This window comes from Dromaius novaehollandiae, chromosome 14 (genome assembly GCF_036370855.1).
Source record: "Dromaius novaehollandiae isolate bDroNov1 chromosome 14, bDroNov1.hap1, whole genome shotgun sequence".
Lineage (NCBI taxonomy): Eukaryota > Metazoa > Chordata > Aves > Casuariiformes > Dromaiidae > Dromaius > Dromaius novaehollandiae.
In genome coordinates, this window is record NC_088111.1 from 9,257,542 (window position 1) to 9,274,528 (window position 16,987).

Below are 16,987 nucleotides of genomic sequence, written 5' to 3' on the forward strand. Positions count from 1 at the left end.
AACTTTTAAAAATGTATTTATTGTTGCACTTCTGAAAAGTGATTCTTGATTCCTCGCCAACCTAGAACATTTCCAGGAATGTCCCAATCTGCAACCTTTTCCAGGGAACCTCGACCTGGAATGGCACTAGACTCCCGCTGACCTAAAACAGTTCTGGACAGAATCTCCAATTCAGTTCTAGACTCACTCAACTACAATGGTTCTAGACTTGAGCCACACCTCTAGAATGCTTCTAGGTGCACTGGCTCCAGAACCTTTCCAGGAACCCCTCAATCTGGAACTTTCACAGGCACCCCCCCCCCCATGACCCAGAACTAGTTGACTGCAAAGTGTTCTAGGCCAGTGAGTCTGAAACCATACCAGGGAGCATCTGGGACGGTTCTAGACTTGGCGACCTAGAACCGCCCTCCACTCGGTTCTAGACCTGGCGACCTAGAACCGGTCTCGATTCGGTTCTAGACTTGGCGACCTAGAACCGGTCTAGACTTGGCGACCTAGAACCGCTCTGGACTTGCCGGCCTAGAACCATTCCAGGGTGAGTCTAGAAAGCAACATTTGGCATGCAGCTATGAGGAACACACCTTTTTTGTTTTACTTCCCAAGCCAAAAGCCCACTGGCATGAAAAGCAGTCTTTGGATTTGGGGGGCAACTGTTATGATTATTCTATGACTTCTACAAGCTACATTTTCCCACTCTTGATTACTCTAATTGACTTCTTCACATTTTCTTGGCAACCCTAATGGAATTTATTGCTGTAGCTGCAAAGTGTCTGAACATACGGTTTCTGCCTGTCCGTAGCCTTCGTGAATATCCAGCCCAGTGTGCTCTTCCCATTCTCCCATCACTTCAGGGTTGATTGGCTCCCCGGCACTCACACAGTGCCGCAGGCTTCTGAATTTGTAGCTTGGTGGGAAAGAAAAAGCAAATAATTGGCAGAGTTAAGCAGACACAGTGATCTGTCTGCAATGTCCCCTTCCTTATTGTATTCCTGGATCATGGAGTCCTTTCTACACGAAAATAAAATCTTCACCAAGTCCTATACATTCCATTCCAATTGTGTGGAGCTAAACATAAACAAATCTGCAAAAATGCAAATGCTCTGTTATTTCTCCATTATTTTAACATCTAGTAATTGATACAGTGTTTCTAACCCTAGAATCTAAACTGGGGTCTCCAACAAAATGGTAACAAAAAGTCACAGGAGAGTTGCCAAGCTGCACTGACACGCGCTATTCTTGTAGAGCATGGTAGTGGGGGAATGCAGGGGAAAAACAAAGGGAAGGGGAATCCAACTATAAAAGCACTTTGGAAAGTAGGTCAATCATGCTACGCTATCATTATTATCCTACTATTTCATCAGCTAAACTGCTTTTCAAAGTCTCATGCAAGTTTGCTACAATTTGTGGCATCTGTGATGGTTACGCTGTCCCTGAAATGTTTACTCTGGCTTTGTTCCTAATATGTCAGATTCAAGATGTTGAGAAATACATGACTACCTTTGCTATTACATCATTGTAACTCTGAAGTAAAGTCAAGGTGAGAAGAGCATTTGGTCCACTATTTTGATCAAATACACTAATAAGGATCTTTTCTTTGGCTTACCTGGACAGTCTATGTTGCACCAACATTCGATAGGCAGTTGGAGCAGAACAGAAGACTGTTATGGGAAATCTTGACAGACTCTAGAGAATTAGAATAAAAAAAAGTAGATGTCGCTACTGAAACACGTGAGGTCTCACCTACATCACAAGAGATAACATAACGATCTCTGTATTCAGCTTACAAAACTCAAGAACAAAAGCAGTTAGCTTTGTACTCGTCAACACGAATATACAGCAGTTCTATTTAAACAGGTTCTTCTTCAAAACAGAATCTACATCTTTTTACAGCTAGTTCAACGCACCCAAGCTTTGTGCTCTGGAAAGCTTTTCAGTCTCCCTTGCAGAAGTTCTTCATAATTCCAACTTAAGTAGAAAACAAAGGAAACCATAAGGCTACTTTTTCAGACGTTCCAGAGGGGAATGACCGATAAAGTGTTCTTCAATGGATCTTAATGTTAGCTAACAATTTTCAGCCATCACAGTAACGTGGGTATGATGATAAAGGGATTCCGTGTAAAAGGAATAATGGTGGTCTTTTTCACAGAGTTGCGTGCAGAGGATGTAACAGAATATAACGCTGGTGCCATTTGTTAAAGAAATATAGGCTTGCTGCCTCTTCACTCCTTAACATGCAGTTCTACAGTACATGCAAGCAAAATTCTCAATTATCTGCTGCTGTCACTCATTTTAACACCACCACCAAAGCACTCCACAAGCTCCTGTCCCATTTCTTGCGGGCTTCACTTTTAGGCCTAGGAATGGATGTTTGCAGGTTTGGGCAGTCGAATCTCCTCTCAGCAGAGTACAGAACAAAAATTTGGGGACGTTAAAGATTCTCGTGTTTGGGGGCTTACGTTTACAGCCTTCACTACTGAAATACCAGTTGCTTACTTCCTGGTGAAGCTCTCAATTCTTCAGCATACTGCCCCTGAATAGCTCTGGGGAAGTGAAAATCTGGGGAGGACGAGCCAGAGAGAAGAGTGCTGTTGCTGGGCTCTCCTTGCTTACCTCAAAGACAATGCTTGGGTCGAAGCGGGGCATCTTCTGTGCAAAGACACAGGCCCCTTGAATCCATGGGGAAAAAATGCTGCTCCAACCTGACTTTGCCCAGCCCGTGTCTGATGTATTCCAAAATATATCTGAAGGAGTCAAGTCCAGCCAGTACCTGGGTGACACAGTGCAAGAGTCCACAATCTCTATTTGGCAGAAAGAGGGCCAATATTAAAACATCAACAACAGACGTGCCAATGAAGCACTGTTTTTCTTGGCTAGATGATGATCAGCAAATGACGGAATTTCTGAGCGGGAGTGGGTCACAGTGCAGTGAAGATGTCATCAGGATAGACTGATGTTGCATTTTTCTAGGAGAAAAATTATACTGATGGACAAGCTAATACCACCTCGAAACAGGATGCTGAATAAATAGGTATGAGATTGCAGGAGTTTTGTTGAAATCATATTGTAGGGATAAGGATTCTTTGAGGTTTACTTACTTTTTAGTTTGCTCTCTTCTGATTTGTTACTCTTTGCCAGTTAGAATGAGATGCATTGCTACGCCAATTTTCTAAACAACACAGTTTTATAAACTCAGAGATCTCACGAACCTGTGTAGTCCTTCCTATGTTCGGAACTATCAGCATTTTGTTCCTGTGGGACTTGTCTCTAAAGCAGTCACGCATGAATTCAGAAGCCTAAGAGCCATGTCTTTCCCCCCTTTTTATGGTACACACTTCATAAACTTGTTCTTTGCTGATGTTCAGTAAATGGGCAATCTATTAATTATACACAATGAAGAGTTTAGAAGAAGTTAAAGAAAATGTGAAAAAAGAGGTTAGTGACTCTGTATGACTGCCAAGTGCAATACACACTAAGGCAGCTAACCTCCAACTACGCCTTGTTGCACAGAAAAAAGGCTTGTTGGGACTGAATAGAACTGCTGCTTTTTAAAATAGTGAAACACAGAGCTGCTGGTAAAATCTTCTCTTCCCCTTCTTTCTGCCAATTTACCAGCTACAGAAATACATCTGTGATTTAAAGTGATAGCCTTACCTTCCACTTACTGTGAGGCCAATGCCATAGCTGCTGTGGGAATGTGCAATCCTTTCTGGAGCCCCCGTAGTTCCACTGGTAAAATAGATGGCCATCGGGTCTTGACGCTTTGTGGTCACGCAGTGGTGATCAGAAGGAGCATGCCTTTAAAATGTGCAAAATGAGGAATACAGTGATTTGAAAGGGTGAATTACACATTCTTGAAAACGCTTGGCTAAAATAACTTCTGCAGCAAGCAAAAGTGTCATAAACATTGACATTTTCCCACTGTGCAGTCCTGAAGGGAGGAAAATATTTTGGCATGTGCCAACATTTCCTGTTCACAACAAATCACTGTGCTTGCCTTTCATTGTTTCTGTGGCGCTTTCACAGTAGTGGTTACTCACTTCAGGAGCTCTCTGAAGTTCAGCCATCCTTCTCTGTGGCCCTCTGATACAAGCAGCTTGGCTTTCAGAGACTGCCATTCAGGCCCACCTGAGTCCACAGCTGGTGCCACAGAACCATCAGTGATGACACACTTTGCCTTTGATTTCTGTAGTCCATGGAGAATGTCCTTTGCTGTCAGCTGCTGCCTGCCAGGAATCGGGACAGTTCCTAAAGGAGAATACTCTCAATATTTAAGAACAATACTTGTACCTAGAAACAGTCTCTAGCTTGCCTTGTGCTTATTAGTGGGACAGGGCTGCGCTGAAAGCAGGCTTTGGCTCTGCATTTGTAAATATACCCTTCTTTTTCATGCATTAAATTCGACGGGAGGATCACTGCAAGTTAGAAAATACTAGGCTCAACATGGGACAGCCAAAGAAACCAACAGAAGGACTTTTTTGGGGTGGAAAGCATTGCCACTGGGACATGCTACCCCTCTGGATTTGTATTCTTCACTAGTAAATACAGGTGTACCTGTCCTCACAGGGTATGCTGCTAGTGTTTGTGAGGCCCCGAGACATTCTGGGCTGTAAATACTGGCAAGCCGAGTATTTAACATAGCCCACAGGGGAACATGTGAAACACTCGGGTAAGTATGTGCTAATTGCATTGTAAGTTAAGAAGACGATGCATTTGCGATGCATCACAAGTGCTGGAAAGAGGAGAATGACAGAGGTCCACGGACTCCCAGAATTTCCTTAACAGCTAGAGCATGTTCAAAAAATCCTAAAAGTACCATAAAGACAAAACTTGGCATGAAGGGTGTTGACCAGCATGGCAGTGATGATCATCCCCGTTAGCATGTTTGTAGTTCTGAGTCTATTAAATAGCAATGATCGGTGTATGTGACAGCAGCCATAGCTATAAATCATTTCTATGCTTTTACTAACCTGTTCGCATGCAAGCCACATTCAGCAGCCACCACTCCGGGATCCTGGGCAGAATCCGAATAACTCTGTCTCCCGGTTGCAGACCACAGGCACCAGACAGTACATTAGCCGCTTGCCTGGACAGGACTCCCAGCTCTTCAAAGCTCCACTTCACTTCTTCTCCGTCACCGCTTACCCACCACAATGCAGGGTTTTCAGGCTTTTTGCCCTCCTACAGGACAACAGGGCACAGTGCAAATGCTTCATTTAGGGAACATGTTGCCTTTAATTTAAGCCTGAGGAAGGAAAACAGTCATCATTTATTGAATGCTGAATAAACCTGGGGCATAATAAATATGAATGAATAAACCGGGGGGTGTAAGCCATAAAGTTCAACTGAATGGTTACAGGGCCAAGATAGAATGGATTAGTTTAAGACTGAGAGAAGGGATTCATGGTTCTTCCCATTCTGACTCGTTACAGGGTAAGTTACTTACCCTTACGCTTACTTACCTCAATTGTAAAACAGACACCTGACTTGTACAGTGACCTTGAGATTTATTAAGTGCGAGGTGGTATTTCTGAAGTCGTTTTTCCTTTACCGTGAAGAGGCTATGAAATGCTGTATATTAATCACCTGCATTTTTCTTCTTAGTTATTCTAGAATAGGAAGCCTAAAGGGCCAAAAGGTGCCTTGCAGGATCTGGGGATAGCTTTTGCAGGACGGGAGCATTCTGGTAAGTATGATATGATGATTCTCATCTTATAGATATATATTTTTATAAAGCTAAACAGCTACTGTAACTTTTTCAAGTTACGTAATGCTCTGTTCAACAAAAGCATCAAAATAAGAAAGACCAGATGCTTCAAAGATTAGAGTTTGTCATCTCTAAGTTTATGCTTTTTTCTGAAATCTGGCCTAGTCCTTTGAAGTGTATGTTGCACAACACAGCCAAACATCAAATTATTAGGGTTCAAAAGAAAAAGACAGTGGGGGAAGAATAAGGAAATCGAGGGAGAATCAAGGAAACTTGATCTTACTGGATAGGTCTGGACATCTTATTAGTGTAAGAGAATATTAGTACAATCGGAATTTGATATAAGTGATAAAACAAAACAAGAATGTTAGTAATCAGGACCATATATTAAACTCTGGTTAGATGACCATTAGATGTTCAGCAAAGGAAACTTTACTGCCACTGCCCTTTTCCGAACTTCCTCTAGAAAACCATGTGTCAGAGTTCCGTGAATCCCTTCCATTTATGTAAGCCTTACCTGAATGCCTTTTCCCCCACTAACAGTAGTTTAAAAGGAAGAATATGAACATAACCATTCTTTTCAAGGGTTGGATGATTCTCGGAATACTGCCCGTCTTGCTTGGAGGATGATTTGTGATGGATGTGTGCTGAAGGTTACTAAATCTTTGGCTAAGCTTAGTAACTTCCTCACATCTTCCCTTCTACTTGCTTCAGAGCCTGGCATCCAGATGAGAGATGAGCTATTCAAATAAACAACCCAGCATCTTGACTATGAATTGAACAGAACATCATTAGGCTAATATGCTTATTAATTTAGAGCATTGATTTCTACTTCTGGGGATTCATTTCCCCAAATCTCCATTTGTGGGAACTCCCCTCCATTTGGGGACTCCCTAGGCACATCCAAAGGGGAACCTGATTTCCCGAACACTGAGTATAAACTTCACTGACAAGACTCCACTGGGAAGTAATAGCAGACCTGAAACATCTGGAGATACAACTTGCAAAATAAGCTCTCCAGCGGAGGAAAACCACAACAGTGCTACCGGAGTTATGATAAATTCCAACGTACAAACAGGAGAACAACAGGAGAGAAGCACAATCAATTCCTCTACAGCCATCCATGTTGCATCTAGCAGCAGCTTAAGGACTGATTTACATGATCAAGCCCAAAGCTCTTTAACAGCATCTGCTGACAGATTTGCTTTTCCTCTTGGACAGCCACAGCTATCTCACGGTACAGGCATTCAGAAAGGGTTCCGCAATGGGCACCTGACGACTACTGCCAAATACAGCTCTCCAGTACATGGCTCAGGACTAGTGCTTGTCTCCACTACCATCCCCTCAGTTAATATCTCTGAGGAGGATACTAGTACTAGTTCCGATTGTTTCTCTCTGCTGACTGACTGGGAAGAGGTAGCTTTCATACCAGAATCACAGTATGAACACAATTCAGATTGTGTTCCATTCAAAGATGACTCCAGTACAGCTATTTTAACAGCATCTGAAGAAACAACAATTTCTAGAGCATCAGTTGTCATGAGTTCAGATCTTCAAAGTTTGGGGAAAACTGTGGTACCTGTGGAACCTCGGAAGTCTATCGTTTACAAAAGTCCCGATACTATGATCTATAATGTAGGAATGGTCCAAAGGCAGACTTCAAACTTTTCTGCTTTTAAGTTACCACCTGCAAAGGCAAATGCTACTTCAGCACATTCAGCATTAACTGGAAATGATTCCACTCCCGAGGCTCCTCAAAGAAAGCCAACAAGTCCAAAAATGTTCCCACCAGCGAAAAAACACTCTTTTGCTATCTAGAAAGAGAAGACTGCATCTTTTAGGCATTGCTTACCTTCAAGAAGTTCAAACTTGTCCAAAGTGTCTCCTGCCATTCTGAACTCCACAGTCAATTTGAATCAATCTGTAAGAGCTGCCAAAAATGAAAAACCAACCCCCCCCTCGGTGTCATTGCGGTCGAAGAGCTAAAAGACTGTATGTATCAAATACCGGTCCAAATCACGGCAAAGCATTTTGTGGTTGTCCTGTCAGTAAGCAGGAAGGCAATAAGAAAGGCTGTGGATACTTCAAGTGGGAATATGCATTTCTGAAAGAGAAATCTAATGTTCTCACGGCGAATGCAGATGCTTTGACCTCTCCTGGAACTTCTTCCAACACTGCAGGAAATTCTTCCCACAAGAAATACTTGTGTCTTAGACGCTCTATGAGAACTTGAAAATTGATGGGGTTTTGTCCAGATCTTAAGCTTAATTACTTGTTGCTGCTTACTATTATCAGGACGGTCAAATGATCTTAGATATGTCTTCTGAGAATGGGACCAAAATGACATGCTTGGTTAAAGTAAATAAAAGTGGAAATTGCTCAAGCATGTCATAAACTATCTCATTAATGAAGTGAGAGAACTGATCAAGCTGCGAGTGCTAAAATTAAAGTATGAACAGCTGATGGTAAATATTTTACACTTCTATTTTATCATCTATTTTAAACTCTTTACTAGTCCAGTCTTTAAACATCACTGCCATGATACAGATTTTATTTATACTCATTTTTCTAAACATACTTGTATTGAGCTGCAACTTTTAAAAATGTATTTATTGTTGCACTTCTGAAAAGTGATTCTTGATTCCTCGCCAACCTAGAACATTTCCAGGAATGTCCCAATCTGCAACCTTTTCCAGGGAACCTCGACCTGGAATGGCACTAGACTCCCGCTGACCTAAAACAGTTCTGGACAGAATCTCCAATTCAGTTCTAGACTCACTCAACTACAATGGTTCTAGACTTGAGCCACACCTCTAGAATGCTTCTAGGTGCACTGGCTCCAGAACCTTTCCAGGAACCCCTCAATCTGGAACTTTCACAGGCACCCCCCCCCCATGACCCAGAACTAGTTGACTGCAAAGTGTTCTAGGCCAGTGAGTCTGAAACCATACCAGGGAGCATCTGGGACGGTTCTAGACTTGGCGACCTAGAACCGCCCTCCACTCGGTTCTAGACCTGGCGACCTAGAACCGGTCTCGATTCGGTTCTAGACTTGGCGACCTAGAACCGGTCTAGACTTGGCGACCTAGAACCGCTCTGGACTTGCCGGCCTAGAACCATTCCAGGGTGAGTCTAGAAAGCAACATTTGGCATGCAGCTATGAGGAACACACCTTTTTTGTTTTACTTCCCAAGCCAAAAGCCCACTGGCATGAAAAGCAGTCTTTGGATTTGGGGGGCAACTGTTATGATTATTCTATGACTTCTACAAGCTACATTTTCCCACTCTTGATTACTCTAATTGACTTCTTCACATTTTCTTGGCAACCCTAATGGAATTTATTGCTGTAGCTGCAAAGTGTCTGAACATACGGTTTCTGCCTGTCCGTAGCCTTCGTGAATATCCAGCCCAGTGTGCTCTTCCCATTCTCCCATCACTTCAGGGTTGATTGGCTCCCCGGCACTCACACAGTGCCGCAGGCTTCTGAATTTGTAGCTTGGTGGGAAAGAAAAAGCAAATAATTGGCAGAGTTAAGCAGACACAGTGATCTGTCTGCAATGTCCCCTTCCTTATTGTATTCCTGGATCATGGAGTCCTTTCTACACGAAAATAAAATCTTCACCAAGTCCTATACATTCCATTCCAATTGTGTGGAGCTAAACATAAACAAATCTGCAAAAATGCAAATGCTCTGTTATTTCTCCATTATTTTAACATCTAGTAATTGATACAGTGTTTCTAACCCTAGAATCTAAACTGGGGTCTCCAACAAAATGGTAACAAAAAGTCACAGGAGAGTTGCCAAGCTGCACTGACACGCGCTATTCTTGTAGAGCATGGTAGTGGGGGAATGCAGGGGAAAAACAAAGGGAAGGGGAATCCAACTATAAAAGCACTTTGGAAAGTAGGTCAATCATGCTACGCTATCATTATTATCCTACTATTTCATCAGCTAAACTGCTTTTCAAAGTCTCATGCAAGTTTGCTACAATTTGTGGCATCTGTGATGGTTACGCTGTCCCTGAAATGTTTACTCTGGCTTTGTTCCTAATATGTCAGATTCAAGATGTTGAGAAATACATGACTACCTTTGCTATTACATCATTGTAACTCTGAAGTAAAGTCAAGGTGAGAAGAGCATTTGGTCCACTATTTTGATCAAATACACTAATAAGGATCTTTTCTTTGGCTTACCTGGACAGTCTATGTTGCACCAACATTCGATAGGCAGTTGGAGCAGAACAGAAGACTGTTATGGGAAATCTTGACAGACTCTAGAGAATTAGAATAAAAAAAAGTAGATGTCGCTACTGAAACACGTGAGGTCTCACCTACATCACAAGAGATAACATAACGATCTCTGTATTCAGCTTACAAAACTCAAGAACAAAAGCAGTTAGCTTTGTACTCGTCAACACGAATATACAGCAGTTCTATTTAAACAGGTTCTTCTTCAAAACAGAATCTACATCTTTTTACAGCTAGTTCAACGCACCCAAGCTTTGTGCTCTGGAAAGCTTTTCAGTCTCCCTTGCAGAAGTTCTTCATAATTCCAACTTAAGTAGAAAACAAAGGAAACCATAAGGCTACTTTTTCAGACGTTCCAGAGGGGAATGACCGATAAAGTGTTCTTCAATGGATCTTAATGTTAGCTAACAATTTTCAGCCATCACAGTAACGTGGGTATGATGATAAAGGGATTCCGTGTAAAAGGAATAATGGTGGTCTTTTTCACAGAGTTGCGTGCAGAGGATGTAACAGAATATAACGCTGGTGCCATTTGTTAAAGAAATATAGGCTTGCTGCCTCTTCACTCCTTAACATGCAGTTCTACAGTACATGCAAGCAAAATTCTCAATTATCTGCTGCTGTCACTCATTTTAACACCACCACCAAAGCACTCCACAAGCTCCTGTCCCATTTCTTGCGGGCTTCACTTTTAGGCCTAGGAATGGATGTTTGCAGGTTTGGGCAGTCGAATCTCCTCTCAGCAGAGTACAGAACAAAAATTTGGGGACGTTAAAGATTCTCGTGTTTGGGGGCTTACGTTTACAGCCTTCACTACTGAAATACCAGTTGCTTACTTCCTGGTGAAGCTCTCAATTCTTCAGCATACTGCCCCTGAATAGCTCTGGGGAAGTGAAAATCTGGGGAGGACGAGCCAGAGAGAAGAGTGCTGTTGCTGGGCTCTCCTTGCTTACCTCAAAGACAATGCTTGGGTCGAAGCGGGGCATCTTCTGTGCAAAGACACAGGCCCCTTGAATCCATGGGGAAAAAATGCTGCTCCAACCTGACTTTGCCCAGCCCGTGTCTGATGTATTCCAAAATATATCTGAAGGAGTCAAGTCCAGCCAGTACCTGGGTGACACAGTGCAAGAGTCCACAATCTCTATTTGGCAGAAAGAGGGCCAATATTAAAACATCAACAACAGACGTGCCAATGAAGCACTGTTTTTCTTGGCTAGATGATGATCAGCAAATGACGGAATTTCTGAGCGGGAGTGGGTCACAGTGCAGTGAAGATGTCATCAGGATAGACTGATGTTGCATTTTTCTAGGAGAAAAATTATACTGATGGACAAGCTAATACCACCTCGAAACAGGATGCTGAATAAATAGGTATGAGATTGCAGGAGTTTTGTTGAAATCATATTGTAGGGATAAGGATTCTTTGAGGTTTACTTACTTTTTAGTTTGCTCTCTTCTGATTTGTTACTCTTTGCCAGTTAGAATGAGATGCATTGCTACGCCAATTTTCTAAACAACACAGTTTTATAAACTCAGAGATCTCACGAACCTGTGTAGTCCTTCCTATGTTCGGAACTATCAGCATTTTGTTCCTGTGGGACTTGTCTCTAAAGCAGTCACGCATGAATTCAGAAGCCTAAGAGCCATGTCTTTCCCCCCTTTTTATGGTACACACTTCATAAACTTGTTCTTTGCTGATGTTCAGTAAATGGGCAATCTATTAATTATACACAATGAAGAGTTTAGAAGAAGTTAAAGAAAATGTGAAAAAAGAGGTTAGTGACTCTGTATGACTGCCAAGTGCAATACACACTAAGGCAGCTAACCTCCAACTACGCCTTGTTGCACAGAAAAAAGGCTTGTTGGGACTGAATAGAACTGCTGCTTTTTAAAATAGTGAAACACAGAGCTGCTGGTAAAATCTTCTCTTCCCCTTCTTTCTGCCAATTTACCAGCTACAGAAATACATCTGTGATTTAAAGTGATAGCCTTACCTTCCACTTACTGTGAGGCCAATGCCATAGCTGCTGTGGGAATGTGCAATCCTTTCTGGAGCCCCCGTAGTTCCACTGGTAAAATAGATGGCCATCGGGTCTTGACGCTTTGTGGTCACGCAGTGGTGATCAGAAGGAGCATGCCTTTAAAATGTGCAAAATGAGGAATACAGTGATTTGAAAGGGTGAATTACACATTCTTGAAAACGCTTGGCTAAAATAACTTCTGCAGCAAGCAAAAGTGTCATAAACATTGACATTTTCCCACTGTGCAGTCCTGAAGGGAGGAAAATATTTTGGCATGTGCCAACATTTCCTGTTCACAACAAATCACTGTGCTTGCCTTTCATTGTTTCTGTGGCGCTTTCACAGTAGTGGTTACTCACTTCAGGAGCTCTCTGAAGTTCAGCCATCCTTCTCTGTGGCCCTCTGATACAAGCAGCTTGGCTTTCAGAGACTGCCATTCAGGCCCACCTGAGTCCACAGCTGGTGCCACAGAACCATCAGTGATGACACACTTTGCCTTTGATTTCTGTAGTCCATGGAGAATGTCCTTTGCTGTCAGCTGCTGCCTGCCAGGAATCGGGACAGTTCCTAAAGGAGAATACTCTCAATATTTAAGAACAATACTTGTACCTAGAAACAGTCTCTAGCTTGCCTTGTGCTTATTAGTGGGACAGGGCTGCGCTGAAAGCAGGCTTTGGCTCTGCATTTGTAAATATACCCTTCTTTTTCATGCATTAAATTCGACGGGAGGATCACTGCAAGTTAGAAAATACTAGGCTCAACATGGGACAGCCAAAGAAACCAACAGAAGGACTTTTTTGGGGTGGAAAGCATTGCCACTGGGACATGCTACCCCTCTGGATTTGTATTCTTCACTAGTAAATACAGGTGTACCTGTCCTCACAGGGTATGCTGCTAGTGTTTGTGAGGCCCCGAGACATTCTGGGCTGTAAATACTGGCAAGCCGAGTATTTAACATAGCCCACAGGGGAACATGTGAAACACTCGGGTAAGTATGTGCTAATTGCATTGTAAGTTAAGAAGACGATGCATTTGCGATGCATCACAAGTGCTGGAAAGAGGAGAATGACAGAGGTCCACGGACTCCCAGAATTTCCTTAACAGCTAGAGCATGTTCAAAAAATCCTAAAAGTACCATAAAGACAAAACTTGGCATGAAGGGTGTTGACCAGCATGGCAGTGATGATCATCCCCGTTAGCATGTTTGTAGTTCTGAGTCTATTAAATAGCAATGATCGGTGTATGTGACAGCAGCCATAGCTATAAATCATTTCTATGCTTTTACTAACCTGTTCGCATGCAAGCCACATTCAGCAGCCACCACTCCGGGATCCTGGGCAGAATCCGAATAACTCTGTCTCCCGGTTGCAGACCACAGGCACCAGACAGTACATTAGCCGCTTGCCTGGACAGGACTCCCAGCTCTTCAAAGCTCCACTTCACTTCTTCTCCGTCACCGCTTACCCACCACAATGCAGGGTTTTCAGGCTTTTTGCCCTCCTACAGGACAACAGGGCACAGTGCAAATGCTTCATTTAGGGAACATGTTGCCTTTAATTTAAGCCTGAGGAAGGAAAACAGTCATCATTTATTGAATGCTGAATAAACCTGGGGCATAATAAATATGAATGAATAAACCGTGGGGTGTAAGCCATAAAGTTCAACTGAATGGTTACAGGGCCAAGATAGAATGGATTAGTTTAAGACTGAGAGAAGGGATTCATGGTTCTTCCCATTCTGACTCGTTACAGGGTAAGTTACTTACCCTTACGCTTACTTACCTCAATTGTAAAACAGACACCTGACTTGTACAGTGACCTTGAGATTTATTAAGTGCGAGGTGGTATTTCTGAAGTCGTTTTTCCTTTACCGTGAAGAGGCTATGAAATGCTGTATATTAATCACCTGCATTTTTCTTCTTAGTTATTCTAGAATAGGAAGCCTAAAGGGCCAAAAGGTGCCTTGCAGGATCTGGGGATAGCTTTTGCAGGACGGGAGCATTCTGGTAAGTATGATATGATGATTCTCATCTTATATATATATATTTTTATAAAGCTAAACAGCTACTGTAACTTTTTCAAGTTACGTAATGCTCTGTTCAACAAAAGCATCAAAATAAGAAAGACCAGATGCTTCAAAGATTAGAGTTTGTCATCTCTAAGTTTATGCTTTTTTCTGAAATCTGGCCTAGTCCTTTGAAGTGTATGTTGCACAACACAGCCAAACATCAAATTATTAGGGTTCAAAAGAAAAAGACAGTGGGGGAAGAATAAGGAAATCGAGGGAGAATCAAGGAAACTTGATCTTACTGGATAGGTCTGGACATCTTATTAGTGTAAGAGAATATTAGTACAATCGGAATTTGATATAAGTGATAAAACAAAACAAGAATGTTAGTAATCAGGACCATATATTAAACTCTGGTTAGATGACCATTAGATGTTCAGCAAAGGAAACTTTACTGCCACTGCCCTTTTCCGAACTTCCTCTAGAAAACCATGTGTCAGAGTTCCGTGAATCCCTTCCATTTATGTAAGCCTTACCTGAATGCCTTTTCCCCCACTAACAGTAGTTTAAAAGGAAGAATATGAACATAACCATTCTTTTCAAGGGTTGGATGATTCTCGGAATACTGCCCGTCTTGCTTGGAGGATGATTTGTGATGGATGTGTGCTGAAGGTTACTAAATCTTTGGCTAAGCTTAGTAACTTCCTCACATCTTCCCTTCTACTTGCTTCAGAGCCTGGCATCCAGATGAGAGATGAGCTATTCAAATAAACAACCCAGCATCTTGACTATGAATTGAACAGAACATCATTAGGCTAATATGCTTATTAATTTAGAGCATTGATTTCTACTTCTGGGGATTCATTTCCCCAAATCTCCATTTGTGGGAACTCCCCTCCATTTGGGGACTCCCTAGGCACATCCAAAGGGGAACCTGATTTCCCGAACACTGAGTATAAACTTCACTGACAAGACTCCACTGGGAAGTAATAGCAGACCTGAAACATCTGGAGATACAACTTGCAAAATAAGCTCTCCAGCGGAGGAAAACCACAACAGTGCTACCGGAGTTATGATAAATTCCAACGTACAAACAGGAGAACAACAGGAGAGAAGCACAATCAATTCCTCTACAGCCATCCATGTTGCATCTAGCAGCAGCTTAAGGACTGATTTACATGATCAAGCCCAAAGCTCTTTAACAGCATCTGCTGACAGATTTGCTTTTCCTCTTGGACAGCCACAGCTATCTCACGGTACAGGCATTCAGAAAGGGTTCCGCAATGGGCACCTGACGACTACTGCCAAATACAGCTCTCCAGTACATGGCTCAGGACTAGTGCTTGTCTCCACTACCATCCCCTCAGTTAATATCTCTGAGGAGGATACTAGTACTAGTTCCGATTGTTTCTCTCTGCTGACTGACTGGGAAGAGGTAGCTTTCATACCAGAATCACAGTATGAACACAATTCAGATTGTGTTCCATTCAAAGATGACTCCAGTACAGCTATTTTAACAGCATCTGAAGAAACAACAATTTCTAGAGCATCAGTTGTCATGAGTTCAGATCTTCAAAGTTTGGGGAAAACTGTGGTACCTGTGGAACCTCGGAAGTCTATCGTTTACAAAAGTCCCGATACTATGATGTATAATGTAGGAATGGTCCAAAGGCAGACTTCAAACTTTTCTGCTTTTAAGTTACCACCTGCAAAGGCAAATGCTACTTCAGCACATTCAGCATTAACTGGAAATGATTCCACTCCCGAGGCTCCTCAAAGAAAGCCAACAAGTCCAAAAATGTTCCCACCAGCGAAAAAACACTCTTTTGCTATCTAGAAAGAGAAGACTGCATCTTTTAGGCATTGCTTACCTTCAAGAAGTTCAAACTTGTCCAAAGTGTCTCCTGCCATTCTGAACTCCACAGTCAATTTGAATCAATCTGTAAGAGCTGCCAAAAATGAAAAACCAACCCCCCCCTCGGTGTCATTGCGGTCGAAGAGCTAAAAGACTGTATGTATCAAATACCGGTCCAAATCACGGCAAAGCATTTTGTGGTTGTCCTGTCAGTAAGCAGGAAGGCAATAAGAAAGGCTGTGGATACTTCAAGTGGGAATATGCATTTCTGAAAGAGAAATCTAATGTTCTCACGGCGAATGCAGATGCTTTGACCTCTCCTGGAACTTCTTCCAACACTGCAGGAAATTCTTCCCACAAGAAATACTTGTGTCTTAGACGCTCTATGAGAACTTGAAAATTGATGGGGTTTTGTCCAGATCTTAAGCTTAATTACTTGTTGCTGCTTACTATTATCAGGACGGTCAAATGATCTTAGATATGTCTTCTGAGAATGGGACCAAAATGACATGCTTGGTTAAAGTAAATAAAAGTGGAAATTGCTCAAGCATGTCATAAACTATCTCATTAATGAAGTGAGAGAACTGATCAAGCTGCGAGTGCTAAAATTAAAGTATGAACAGCTGATGGTAAATATTTTACACTTCTATTTTATCATCTATTTTAAACTCTTTACTAGTCCAGTCTTTAAACATCACTGCCATGATACAGATTTTATTTATACTCATTTTTCTAAACATACTTGTATTGAGCTGCAACTTTTAAAAATGTATTTATTGTTGCACTTCTGAAAAGTGATTCTTGATTCCTCGCCAACCTAGAACATTTCCAGGAATGTCCCAATCTGCAACCTTTTCCAGGGAACCTCGACCTGGAATGGCACTAGACTCCCGCTGACCTAAAACAGTTCTGGACAGAATCTCCAATTCAGTTCTACACTCACTCAACTACAATGGTTCTAGACTTGAGCCACACCTCTAGAATGCTTCTAGGTGCACTGGCTCCAGAACCTTTCCAGGAACCCCTCAATCTGGAACTTTCACAGGCACCCCCCCCCCCCATGACCCAGAACTAGTTGACTGCAAAGTGTTCTAGGCCAGTGAGTCTGAAACCATACCAGGGAGCATCTGGGACGGTTCTAGACTTGGCGAC

General features: G+C 42.3%; 3 protein-coding genes across 3 annotated transcripts in view; 1 reads left to right on the plus strand and 2 right to left on the minus strand.

Annotated features, from left to right (window-relative positions):
* Positions 1-16,987, plus strand: part of ERI2 (ERI1 exoribonuclease family member 2) — a 253,255-nt gene that overhangs the window by 25,781 nt on the left and 210,487 nt on the right. The window lies entirely within an intron of this gene.
* LOC135329872 (acyl-coenzyme A synthetase ACSM3, mitochondrial-like) lies at positions 742-5,169 on the minus strand (the record flags this gene model as incomplete). The annotated part of the gene is made up of 6 exons (XM_064519917.1): positions 742-904; positions 1,604-1,683; positions 2,611-2,767; positions 3,652-3,795; positions 4,038-4,245; positions 4,968-5,169. Coding segments are annotated over 6 exons (948 nt in total), but the record flags the coding sequence as incomplete, so codon positions are not given.
* Positions 9,037-13,464, minus strand: LOC135329873 (acyl-coenzyme A synthetase ACSM3, mitochondrial-like; the record flags this gene model as incomplete). Its single annotated transcript, XM_064519918.1, has 6 exons — positions 9,037-9,199; positions 9,899-9,978; positions 10,906-11,062; positions 11,947-12,090; positions 12,333-12,540; positions 13,263-13,464. Coding segments are annotated over 6 exons (948 nt in total), but the record flags the coding sequence as incomplete, so codon positions are not given.